The sequence below is a fragment of the Prosopis cineraria genome, unplaced genomic scaffold (genome assembly GCF_029017545.1).
Source record: "Prosopis cineraria cultivar Desert tree isolate PC_DT_omini unplaced genomic scaffold, ASM2901754v1 PC303, whole genome shotgun sequence".
NCBI classification, from domain to species: domain Eukaryota; kingdom Viridiplantae; phylum Streptophyta; class Magnoliopsida; order Fabales; family Fabaceae; genus Prosopis; species Prosopis cineraria.
Genome location: NW_026555630.1, coordinates 1 through 13,277, shown reverse-complemented (window position 1 = coordinate 13,277; position 13,277 = coordinate 1). Strand labels below are relative to the sequence as shown.

The window sequence follows — 13,277 nt, the reverse complement described above, 5'->3', positions numbered from 1 at the left end:
CGCTTTCAGCCTTTAGGATGTTTATACAGGCTCTAGATATCTCATATCAAAGAAAATTCTTGAGGTACTTAAATAAATGATTGGATGCCTTCCCTCTTAATGGAGGAAAATAGTTATAATTAAAGTGAAGGTTTTTCTTTTCTTTCCTAATTAATATGAAACTCTAATATATATCCCATCTATACTTCTTCCTTTCTTTGAATATCGCACCCGCACCTCCTTCTTCATCATTGTTTTAATATATATATATATATATATATATTCCTCCTTCCTCTAACACACACATACACATGCCTTCAGCCTTTAAGATACTTCTACGGGCTCCAAATATTTCATTTTAAATTTTTTTTTGAAGTACTTAGATAAGTAATTGAATGTCTTCTCTCTTAATGGAGGAGAATATTTATAGTTAAAGTGGAGGTTTTTTTTTCCTAATTGATATAGAACTCTAATATATATCTCATCTATGTCTCTTTCTTTCTTTGACTATCATGTCCCCCCGTGAGCACACCTTTCATTCTTTCTTCAATTTGATTTTATTCCCTTTCCTATGAAATAAAAAAGATATAAATAGATTTTGTGGTAAAATTCTTTTTTATCCTATAATAAAGTGAGAAGAGGAAAATATATAAATACTAATTAAATAAATAGGTATGAAATATTAATAAATTTAATCAAACATAAGCCAAAACATATACCTATGTCACTTATCAGTAAATCTTGAAAACGCTTTTGACAAACTTTCTTAGAATTTTATCGAGGATACTCTTCAAGCTATTGGGATGAATATTTTTTTAGAAAAATCACTATGGCAACCAAAACCACTACACGAATGAAAACCCTTTTGAAATGGAGAACCTTTACATGAATTCAATTCTACTCGTGGCATCAAACAAGGGGATCCTCTTTGTTCTTGTCTTTTTGTTCTTTACATTGAACGTTTAATTCATTGCTTTTTTAGTAGTATTGATAAGAAAGAATGGAAACCATTAGCCTAATAGCTAATGAGCTTCCTATTTTTTATCTTTTCTTTACTGATGACTTGTTGTTTTTTACAAACGCTTCTCTCATTCAAGTTGGAATCACTCAAAAGTGTCTCCTTGACTTTTGCAAGGCTTTAAGGCAAAAAATCAACAATGCTAAATCAAAGCTCTATTGCTCCAAAAATGTCAACATTAATAGATCAGCACTAGTTTAGGAATTTCCCTCACTAGAAACCTTAGCAAATATCTTAGGATTCCTATCTTCCATGAAAGAGCATCTAAGTTAACTCTTGCTCCCCTCATTGAAAAAATTAATTCACATTTATCTTCTTGGAAGAGTCGTTATCTTAACATTGATAAGAAATTTATCCTCATAAAGTATATTCTTTTGACCCTTCCTAACTATACCATGCTAAGTATGCTCCTCCCAGATAATGTTCTTCATAAATTAGAAAAAAGTTCTCATAACTTCCTTTAGGACTCTTCTAATGGTTCTAAACAATTGCATCTTCTTTCTTAAGACTATGTTTCTAAATGGAAGAAAAATGGAGTCCTTAGTTTTAGGAATATCGAAAACCAAAATATTGTTTTCATTATAGAACTCCATTGGCATATTATTACAAAGTCTAATTGCCTTTGGGTTCAGGTACTTCACCATAAATATAAATGTAATAAGACTACTATCCTTATGGTCTTTAATTCTAGCCCTTCTTCTTACACCAAGACTAGTATTTGTAAAGTTTGGGATGCCTTTAAAACTCATGTTAGTTGAAAAGTAGGCAAGGGAGATCAAATATCCTTATGGTATGATATGTGTTCTCTCTCCCTAAGCCCCTTGTTATTTATGCCTCCCTTAAAACCAATGTTATCCTACATGCTAGAGTCTTAGATTTTTGCTCAATTACAGGCAGATGGAATATTGAAAAAATAAAGTGTTATATTCATTCCAATGCAGTCAGTTTCATTTTACTTGTTTAGCCTCCTAACTCTCATAGAGATAATGATGTTCTTGTCTAGGGATCTTCTTTTGATGGTGACTTCTCTATTAAATTTGCCTATAAAGTTATTGAAAATCATGGAGGAAATACCAATTCTTAAATTTAGACTACAATATAGAAATGACCTACTTATAAAACAATTAAATCATAGGTAAAGGTGCAAATTTAGCTATATATTATTTTTCGAGAAATATTTGGTAGCCTAAACTATCAGATGGTGCAAAATAAATCACAAACTTTAAAAAATGGAGTATTTAATAGCTCTCTGTTAACTTTAGCTGATAAACGTTATGTGGGATCTACAATGACACGTGGCACGACACAGGCACGAGATGTTAGCATGGTAAAGGTGCAAATTTAGTCACGAACTATTTTTTGAGGAAAACTAGATAGCTTTTACTATAACAAACTGACCATCCAATAGATTCTCCTTAATTTTGACCAAGTACCATTTATTTTTATATTTATAAAGCCTACAAAGTAGTAATCTTTCTAATCCTTTTATCTTTGTTCTCAATCTTAGTTAGAGAAGAAGAGGTTTGAAGAGTTTTTATCTGAAGACATTCACAAAGACGATGCTATCAAAGTAGGAAAAAATAATTCATGGCTAAATTAAGCTAGAATCAAGCTTTTCCCATGAGTAGTAAAATCAAGTTTATATTTCATTGGCATTGTTCACGTGAATGTCTTTAGATAAGAACTCTTTGAATATTTTCTTCTTGAGCTGATACTAAGAATGAAGGTAAAAGATTAGAGAGATTAATGCTTTGTAAGCCTCATAAGTATGAAAATAAAATGTATTTGGTCAAAATTGAGAAGAAAGTGTTGGATGGTCCATTTTTAATAGTAGAGGCTACCCAATGCTCCTTAAAAAATAACTCATGGCTAAATTTGTACCTTTACCATGCTGACATATTGTGCCACGTGTCATTATAAGCTTCACATAATGTTTGTCAGCTGAAGTTAACAGCGGGCTATTGAATGCTTCATTTTTAAAAATTTATAATTTATTTTATACTATATGATAGTTTAGACTACCAGATGCTTCTTGAAAAATAGTATATGAATAAATTTGCTACTTTACCCTTAAATTATTTCTTTAGAAAGCAGCATGGGAATACCTCCACACCAAATTTATCAATGCTAGTGATTCAAACACTTGCATAAGAACTTGTCCTGTTGGTTGCGATTTCCCTAACTTCTCTGTTCACATTTTGCACAACTATAGGAAGTATGGATGAAATTGGTTAAGTATTCCAAATTTAACACTTTCTTTTCCCTTTCCTTGTAGGATGGATACTCTAAGATATAAAGAATAATGTTGGAGGTTTAAATACTAGAAGAATCTCTTAGAAGAAACTTTTTGCTTACTTATACTAGAAAATAAATTTATTTTGAAGAGAACATCCTTGTCAGAGATATCATTTTCACTTGCATTCAAATTATTATTGGTGATCTTAATATTCAATCAAGGCTCGAGAATGTGCACTTCGATCAGGACAAATCTCTAGCAAGATGGATCTCACCTAAACCTAGCTAGGTTAGGCTGGACATAGATGGCTCAGTCTCCACCAATATTCTTGTCACTTGTGGAGGCATAATTCATGATGATCAAGGTAATCAATTAAAAGGTTTTTTCGCATACCTTAGTTATTATCCTAGCATTGTTACTAAACTTTTGGTCATTCTTGAGGATCTTAAACTTTGTCAGAGGAATAAGCTCACCAATGTAAATGTCTACTCTGACTCTCTTAAAGCTCTAACGCTTATTCATAGCGATATCAACTCGAATCATCCCCTTACTAAAAACTATAAAGAAGATTAAAGATCTTAGCATAGGGAATTGGATGATTACTTTCAATCACGTATTTAGAAAAACCAATAAATGTGCAAATTAGCTTGCTCATCAAGCGCTAAACAACAATTGTGATATTTTTATTTTTGATGATCCACCTCTAGGATGTCAAATCCTTATGAGAAAAGACATGTCTTCCTTTTCTTACATGGTTATTCGTGACTATATATTAAATAAAAAAGGAACAAGCTTTGAAATCTAATTGTTTTTTTTGATTAATTTTTTTAAATTTGTTTGCCTGAATTTCTATTATTTATTAGATAACACCTTCATATAAAAAAAAAGAAAAAGACTAAAAGAAAACTTATTGTTTGTTGGTTATAATATAGATGTAGATCACGTTTTTCAAGATTTTTTTTTGCTTTCTAACTATATTCAATTTAAAATTTTTATTTAATATAAGATTGTTCAATTTTGGTACATCATCATCATATTCTAAAAATTTGCTATCATTGTTTATATTTAATCATTTTGTACCATGAAGAAGTGTATTACATTTAATTATATTTTTTCTGTTTAAAAATATAATATATTTTTAACCAAACTACATCTCCAACAAATTAATTAATTATCTTTAAACTAACACTTAAACTCTATTGTCAAGTTTTTAAGGAGGACGAGGAGGAGAAAGAGAGAGACCAAGTGTGAAGGAGATTGATCTTGATCATACCATTAGATGCAGTGACGGACTTAGAAAATTTTACAAAAAATTTATTGGTGGGATTTATATCAAACAATATTAATATTTGATAAATATAATTATAAATATTTATTAAATTAATAAAAATAATTTTGTTAAAATTAAATACATAAGAAATAATAAACAACTGTAAAATTGTAATAAATTTTAAAAAATTATCTTAATATAATAAAAATATATTGAAAATGATAGAATAAGTGGTAGCTATTGATATCAAACCCTGATACTCTTTTTTAATGCAAAGAATCATGCTCTTTTATAATAATTTTTTTCAATATAAATTATTAAAAAATATTTTACATTTTATTGGAAAGTGTTACCTAGGAGTATGAATGAGTATAACTTAAAAATTAAAGAATATGGCCTTATTATATTTTAGAAAATAGAGATTACTATTTTATTAGAGAAGTTGAAAAAAAAAAACTTAATAATATTTTATTATATACTTATATTTATAATATCAACCAACATTCTTTTTAATTTCTATATCTCTATCTCCTTCAAAATCAATAATAAAAATAATATTAACTTTCTTAGTTGAACACTTGAGAAAATGTTGAGGTAATAAAGAGTGAAGACTCAAAATTTAAAAAAAAAAAAATTAAGGGATGCAAGGGCAATATTTTTTTTTTGGCAAATGATAATTTTTTAGAGGGCACAAGTGAAATTTTTCCCTATTATTTTTTTAGGAACAGATGATAGCCTAAATTATCATATAATATGAAATAAACTATGAACTTTAAAAAACGATGCATCCAATCATAAAAAATAGACCATTCAATATCTTTTTATTAATTTTGATCAAATATCATTTATTTTTAGATATATAAGACCCACAATGCATTAATTTCTTCAATTTTTTTGCCTTCGTTCTCAATCTTAGCTCGAGAAGAAGAGATTTAAGAAGTTCTTATTTGAAGGCACTCATGAGGACAATGGTAATAAAATAAAAGCTTGATTTTACTACACATAGAAGAAACTTGATTCAAGCTTAATTTAATCACGAATTATTTCTTTTACTTTGTTGTCATCATCTTCATAAATGTTTTTAAATAAGAACTCTTTAAACTTTTTCTTTTCAAGTTGCAACTGAGAATGAAGGCAAGAAAATTAAAAATATTGATGTATTGTGGGTCTCATAAGTTTAAAAATAAATAATATTTAGTCAAAATAGATGGAAATGTGTTAGATGATTTATTTTTTATAGTAGAAGTTACCTGGTGCTCCTCAAAAAATAATTGATAACTAAATTTATATCTTTACACATGCTGACATAAAGTGCTTGTGAAGTGCCATGTGTCATTATGAGTCTCACATAACGTCTGTCTACTAAAGTTAACTGCAGATTATTGAATGCATAATTTAAACTATTAGATGCTTCTGCAGAAATAATGTGATCATATTTGTACCTTTACCCATACAACTAAGACATGACGTTGGTATGGTGAGGGCTCAGACATAGTTTAGGCTTTTGTAATGCCTGTAATAGAGAGTTCTCTTGATTATAAGTTGTTAATGTACCTTTCCCTAATGTTATTTGCAATGCCTCACCTTTTCAAATAAGATGATAGCTTTTTAAGTGCTGCAGGGAATGTTGATGCGAGAATAATTGTTTTTCTGCTGAAGTTCAAGTCGTTCAAGCAGTAACGGATTCAGAAAACAAAAACACTTTTTGAGAAAAAAATTGGAGGGTGAAAGGATGAAGCTTTTTAATAGATGAAGCAGACCATCATCCTCCGCATAAAATTGACGACAATATGTGGACTACAAGGCAATTACGGCACAAGAAGGGTTAATCTCAATTCAACTTTATTTTGTATTTGGAAAAAAATAATCCTACCCGCAAATATATGATTACTAGTTAATATGTTTAATATAAAATTATATACTTAATATATTTGTGTTCAATTAAATTAGGATATTTATTTTATAGTAACAAATTATTGTATTTAATATTATTAACCTTTTAAAATTTACTACTTTAATTTTATTGAACAAAAGTACATTAAGCATATAAATTTAAGTATCTAAGTTCTTATCTATAATAATTGGATATTATGTTTAAAAAATATAAAATATAAAATGTAAATATAAATATAAATTAATTCAAGTCACAATAACTTCAATATAACTTTTCTAAACTTATCTTTAGAAAAAAATAAAAATTATTATTATGAATTTTAAATTTATCCAAAAAAAAGACAAAAAAAAACTTTTCTTTTGATAGAGAAATGATCATACATTTTGCATTTACTTTATTTATTTTTAATAATGGGAATCTGACAACGTCTTCAAAAACAGTATTTTGTAATTTGTGTATATTTGATGAAGAGCAAGGATTTTTTGACCCAAAAAAATGGAGAGAAAGGGTCAAATTTTTCATATAATTTTTTACTTAACAATCTGAAATGGGGAATCAAAAGAAAAATAAAAATAAATTTTCATGGGTGATAAAATTAAAATGACGAGACCAAATAAAATGGGTATGAGTAGTAAGGGTTTTATTTGAAAAGATCCATCATTTGCTTTTAATGTTTTTAAAAAATATAATCTCTACATGAGTATCCAAGAAACCTACATTTTATACTGTAAAAAAATGGGGAGAATATTTTTGAAAGGAACTTTTAGCATATTGCAAGGAACATGCCATCACTAACAACATATATAATAACAGGAAAAGGAAATGACACTTGTGAAAGCGATAAGCGTCGTGATTTTAAATGTGCTAGTGACAATAAATTTATGAAATGAAGTTGATTGGCACATTTCTGGCTCAAAAAAAAAAAAAATTTGATTGGCATGTAATATTCCCTGGAATATTTGAAAGCGTTCCTATGGTTTGGAACTATTTCTTCTTCCTCTTACCAACAAAACATATAGATGAAATTAGACTCTAGTTTCCTAGAGTTTGGCTTCGCAATTATTACGTCTTTTCTAATTTCTAGATGGGTTTTATTTATTTATTTTTTCCTTCTCTTTTCTCTTCCTTTAAATAAGAGTGAAGGGTTTGTGCAAAAAAAAAAAAAAATTAATAGTGAAGGGGCAGAGAAAATTGAATCAATGTATCTTAAATATTAAGTTTGGTATGCATCTTTATTAAATAAAAATAATCAAAGCTAGAGATATCAGATAAAATACAAAAATCTATAGCCATTTAATTTGCATGGGAGTTTTCATTCACCGCGATTTCTTCAATAATTGCACTTATTTTAGGAAAAAACAGAGTTATCTAAAATGATTTTTTTATACTTAGTATAATTTCAGTAATTTCCAAATCAGTATCGTTAATGAATGTTTTGTTGAGGATGAATTGACAATGTTGATAAATTATATTAATATTATTAATAATTTATTCACAAGTTGTGAACAAACTATTTTCTGTAATTTTGTATATTCTGTAAGACCGTCAGACCACCTAATTTTTTATTAAGTGATTAATTAAATAATCATACCATTAAAAGCAAATTTTTTACCGAAAATAATTATACACTTTTTGCTTATTATGTTTTTTTAAAACTCTTTTAATCAACAAGAACAACAGCAACAATTCTTTTACCCCACATATATCCAAGTTCTAGCATGCTTTATAAATGACTTAAATTAGACTTGAAGAATTTTTTTCAATACTATCAAATGACTTGTAGACTTATCCAAACACATTTTACCAACTCAACTCTTTATTTCAATCAACCCATTAATATTTTTTCATTGCTTATATTTTTCCAACCTATTAGATAGAATTTGAAGAATCTAACTCAACAAAAAGTGTAGATTTCATGACCCAAAAAAAAAAAAAACCCTTAAACTGCGGATTTTATGGCAGCATGATATTTGTGATTAACAAATAATGTTTGATTTAATTATATATATATTGATACATTATTATTAGTCATTAGTTATTACTATAAATTTTTAAGAAGAATTATTTTAGTTTTCAATCACTTAAATTCTATCTCTTTCAATGTAATTTGAATAACTGGTAAAAAAAAAATTTAATTTGAATCATTTCAAAGATCTAACATGAACAACAATTTTCATTCTTTTAACATGCAGCCGGTGCAAGAGTAAAAGAAATCAAATCATGTCAGAGTGTAAATAGTGATGGAACGTTTACAATTTTAAATATCTAATAGTGATTATAAGTTTGGTGCACTGCAACTTATTTATTAGTTTCTTTTTTGATAAATCATTTGTTAATTTCTCTAAACATTTAATTAAAGTGATTATTTAATTTTCCATAATAAATTTTTTATTTTTTAAATTTTTATTGAGGGGATAATTTTGAAAACTCATCAAGAAAATAAAAGTAAACATTAATTGTGGGAACTTGCTCTTTCAATAAAATTTGAGACCTACAAGATTATAAAAATACCACTAGTTATGTGGTGATAGTAGGGCGGTGTCAAAATGTTTATAAAAATCTTTTATCTAATTTTCTTGATAATTTGAGATAAGACCATTAGATTCTAAACAATATATTTTTTAAATAAATATCTTGAAAAGCCTTGGGTAATAATTACTTCATGTCAAATATTAAATTCTAAGCAATTAATTTTTTTGAATAAATATCATGGAAAATTGCTTAGGTAATAATTAGTTCATGCCACATAGTTCATATTATAAATTAAACTGTTCAATATTTATTATATTTTATATTATAATTAATTTATTATATTTATTAATGACATATTATTGTATATCAATAATAAATATTTTTTAAATTTTTAAAAATAAATTTTTTATATATTATTATGAACTAACCATATCTTTAAATTTTTAAAAATTTAATTTATATTTTTCTGGACATAAATTTTTTTTTTTTTGGTGCCAGGAAACTTTTACACGGTAAGAGTGGTTCTGCAAAAATTACTATGACAAGATTGTCGTGTTAATCGGCGGGAATTTATTCTTAAAAAAATCTAAAAGCAAAGTGAAGGATTGAAATTTGTTTACGTAAGTAACGGAGCAGTCGGTGGGTGTCGTACTTCTGTGACTCGTCTAAGCTGCCACCGTTATACGCCACTTCGTATGAAAGAATATACCAAAGGAATAAAAGCAGAGCACTAAAACTCTGTTGTGAAGTTTTCAGACCCCAGGAGGACGAGAAGGAGGACGAGAGAGACCAAGTCCCAAGGAGGTTGATCTTGAACTCGATCACACTATCGGATGGCTTCTACGGAGGGTCTTGTGCCTATAACTAGGAGTTTCCTCGCGTCTTACTACGACAAATACCCTTTTGAGCCTCTCTCTGATGATGTATCTCGTCTTTCTTCAGAAATTCGTTCTATGGCCAATAATTTGCTCATTGATTGTCCTCCTACTCAAGGTTTCATCTCTCTTACGCAATCTTTTTTTTTTCCCCTTGTAATTGCTACCCTCCCCGCTCTCGCCTTCGAAGCTGCTGAACTAGCTGCCTGTAGATTTTCCTATGGCGCATGAGTTTGTGCCTGTGTCACGGCGTTGTAAATTTTCTTCCCTGAACAGTGGGATTAACTGTTGCCCTTGGCATCTTACTGTCTTCAAAAAAAGTGCTTGTTTTGATTTCTAGAGCTTGAAATGGGAATAGATTAAGTTTGGGTGCTTACATAGGGTGTGAGAATCTAAGATCTCCACATTCTTGGCTATACATTGAAATGCACGATACCCATAAATATTGGATATCTAAATGTATCCCAGATAATAGATTTGCTCTTGAATATCTAAGATTCCTATGTCTAACCAAGCATGGGCACCATATACGAATCTTGAATATCTTTTAAATCACGCCGGCATTCTTATATATAACATCTGTATGTCCGTCCAAGATTCCTAAAATGTACAATCTTACATGTATATTAGGGTAAACATGCATCGGATCGACACCTTTGTTCTCATATATGTATATTTTTTTTGTGCCATTCCAGGGGAAAGCATTTTAATCGATGAAGCTGATCATCAGCCTCCGCATAAAATTGACGAGAATATGTGGAAGAATCGAGAGTATATGGAAGAGACAATCTTTTTATTAGAAAGGTCCAATTGGCCAGAAGGGGTAATCTTCCATCTACATTTTTCCCTCCCGTTCAACTCGTATTTATATTTTTTATGAAGGCTGGTATTTTAACTCATGAAAACGAAGTGAATGCATTTTTGAGTTTTCCTTCAACAGAACAACCATAATTTTGACATTCTGCTTGGTATAAGGCTCTTTTTTCTTTTTTTTTTTTTTTTTCAAGTTCGTCCATAACGGGAAAATGGTATCCATTCTTAGATAGCTTTCATGCTGTGAATTCAGCTTAAGCGGCAGTCAACACCTGATGATGTAGAATGTACCGTAGTGCTTGACCGGGTTAAAGACAAAGTTCATAATACTTTGAAAATATTGGAGTCTTTCCAAGCTAAAAATGCAGAACATGTTTTTAACACAGGTACCTCCTTGCCTTTGTCTTGAGCTAGTTGCTTTCAATAGATAACAAACTTATAATCGCTCATGTCTCAATTATTGGATTTGAACAAGTTAATTCATGTTTGATTGTGTATTAGCTTTTGCTTTCGTCATTTTTCTATGCAGATATATAAAAGAATTAAATCAAAAGTGCGAAAATGCAGAATAATTTCTTTGCCAATAAGAGATTGTAACCCTTTAAAAAAACCATGAGCAGAACACCACATTAACCTTTCCCCCACATTAGCTCTAACGAATCATCCTTAAAAATCTAATCTTTTGTCCCAAACTACATGCACCTTATGACTGCAAGTAATGCACAATGGCACAGTATTGTAGCTTCCTTTTTCCTTCCGAGCTCTTTACACCCTATCAATAGACAGCCTTCCAATATTTGAGGATACAAACTAACCAGATAGTTTTATCAGGTTAAGAAAAAAGAACTCCAAATGGGTTTATCTAGAACTGATCTTTCTGTAAAAGAACTCCAAATGGGTTTATCTAGAACTGATCTTTCTGTAATAGGATGGGATAGAAATTGAAAGAAAGACTCACATGAATTAAAAGAAAAGGAGCCAAGTGTCCTGATTCTTCTATCTGGATTGAGAGAAATGGATTCTAAATGTAGCAAGGGGGATTCTAGTTCGTGGGCATTCTAATAATTGAGGTTTCTAAGATTTTAGCAATACTTTTCACAACTCTACTTTTCATTGTGGATCATTTGTGGTTCAGGCTTTGCCTTTTCATTCCTTTCGCTCAGCAGTTTGCAATTATCCAAGCACATTTCTGATGCCCCTCAAACTAGCTTGGGATTACTTTTTAGTGTGTTCCAGCCATTTTCAGACACCTTATCCAGGGTCATTGTCTGGCTGCTTGTCCAAGTCAGCATGATGCTCATAGTAATTTGTGACAACAGGCAGTTTGTAGGTTGTGGTTTGTCTGCAATGGTCACATTTCTAAGGGCATGTCTTATACTTTACATTTTTTATGGGATATAATTGTATTCTAGGCTTCTCTTTGGTTCTGCGTTTGGTGAGATTGGACAACTCTTATTCATTTATCAGGTTGTTTTCAGGGCTTTTGTCATTTTGTTCCGTTATTCACAAGCTCATTCCTGTAGTTAACTTACCTGGTGCAGATAATTTGCACAAGCTCAATCCAATAATTTGCACTTGTATTGAAGTCCAATTGAGAGGTTTTTGTATATCTATACAATATTATTAACTTCCTTATTGATTGGTTATTTGTAAATTGTATATAAAAGCTTGATATCACTTATTAGCCCCAGTTAAAAAAAAAAAAAATTATTGAAGGTATCGACATTTATATCCCACATTATTAATTGTATACTTATGATCATTGACAAAGCATAACTTGAATTTTAACTAGACTGGAGCAGTGGATTCACTTGCCAAAAAAGTAGCTACCTAATATTAGGTCAAGAAAAGCCAATCTCACAAAATCCTAGTTCTAAAAAGTGGGGGAAAAAAAAATGCTGCCTACATGCACTAAATGGCTAGATTAGATGGCAAATACATGACCACAGTAACACAATAGAAATAGAGAAATGATTGCATAACAAGGGACCAATTATTAGTTCTACATACAATCACATAAAAAGGAAATAAAAAATGGGAAATAAATAAGCTGACTCTAATTGTAAAATTCCACAATGATAGAATTCCAAAGATATGCATGCATGACATGCTATTATATACTCCTGAACTTGAAAGCCAAGCCAACAAAAAGGCCATCCACCCAAGATCTTATGAGATGATTCTTGTGAGTGAGAGTCAAATGATTGTATATTTCACAATGAACAAGAGTTTACAATATATATATATTATTATATAGAGTGCCAGGTCAATCTAATCCTTGATTTCTAGCCTACAAAAAATGGAAACAATGATTAACTCTAATTCCAACAGTTAAGGAGAATAATAGGGGATTATAATAAAATGAAGTCAATCCTATTACTATTATTTACAAAATCAACAGGATTTCCACAAATCCCTTCAAGTCGGGTAGTATATGTCTACCATTTCCAACTACTAACAAACTTCTCAAATGTTTCTTTGTATAGACTCTTAGTAAAGATATTCGTGATTTGATTCCATAAGGGCACATGTATGAGTGATACGAGAGGCCCTTCAATTTTTTTCTTTGATAAGGTTGTTTGTCAACTCAACATGCTGATTTGTCATGCTGGATTGGATTGTGCGAATTATTTCTTTAATAAGGCCCTTCACATATACCTTGAGCTACAACTTGAAATTTTGCTTTAGCTTACTTTGTGCAACCACATTTGCTTCTTACT

General features: G+C 29.8%; 1 protein-coding gene across 1 annotated transcript; it reads left to right on the top strand.

The window, feature by feature from the left end:
- The first annotated feature begins 9,601 nt into the window (after positions 1 to 9,601).
- LOC129296316 (uncharacterized) lies at positions 9,602 to 11,973 on the top strand. The gene is made up of 4 exons (XM_054934905.1): positions 9,602 to 9,862; positions 10,440 to 10,567; positions 10,811 to 10,943; positions 11,693 to 11,973. Exons 1-4 carry the CDS (start codon positions 9,703 to 9,705, stop codon positions 11,956 to 11,958), a joined length of 687 nt encoding a protein of 228 aa, XP_054790880.1. The 5' UTR covers positions 9,602 to 9,702; the 3' UTR covers positions 11,959 to 11,973.
- Positions 11,974 to 13,277: the final 1,304 nt, after the last annotated feature.

Excerpts from the sequence above, each read along its gene's own strand:
- LOC129296316 (XM_054934905.1), top strand. The coding sequence starts at position 9,703 with ATGGCTTCTACGGAGGGTCTTGTGCCTATAACTAGGAGTTTCCTCGCG. Across the intron at positions 9,863-10,439 it reads TGATTGTCCTCCTACTCAAG|GGGAAAGCATTTTAATCGAT; the intron begins GTTTCATCTCTC and ends GTGCCATTCCAG. Across the intron at positions 10,944-11,692 it reads AGAACATGTTTTTAACACAG|GCTTTGCCTTTTCATTCCTT; the intron begins GTACCTCCTTGC and ends TTTGTGGTTCAG.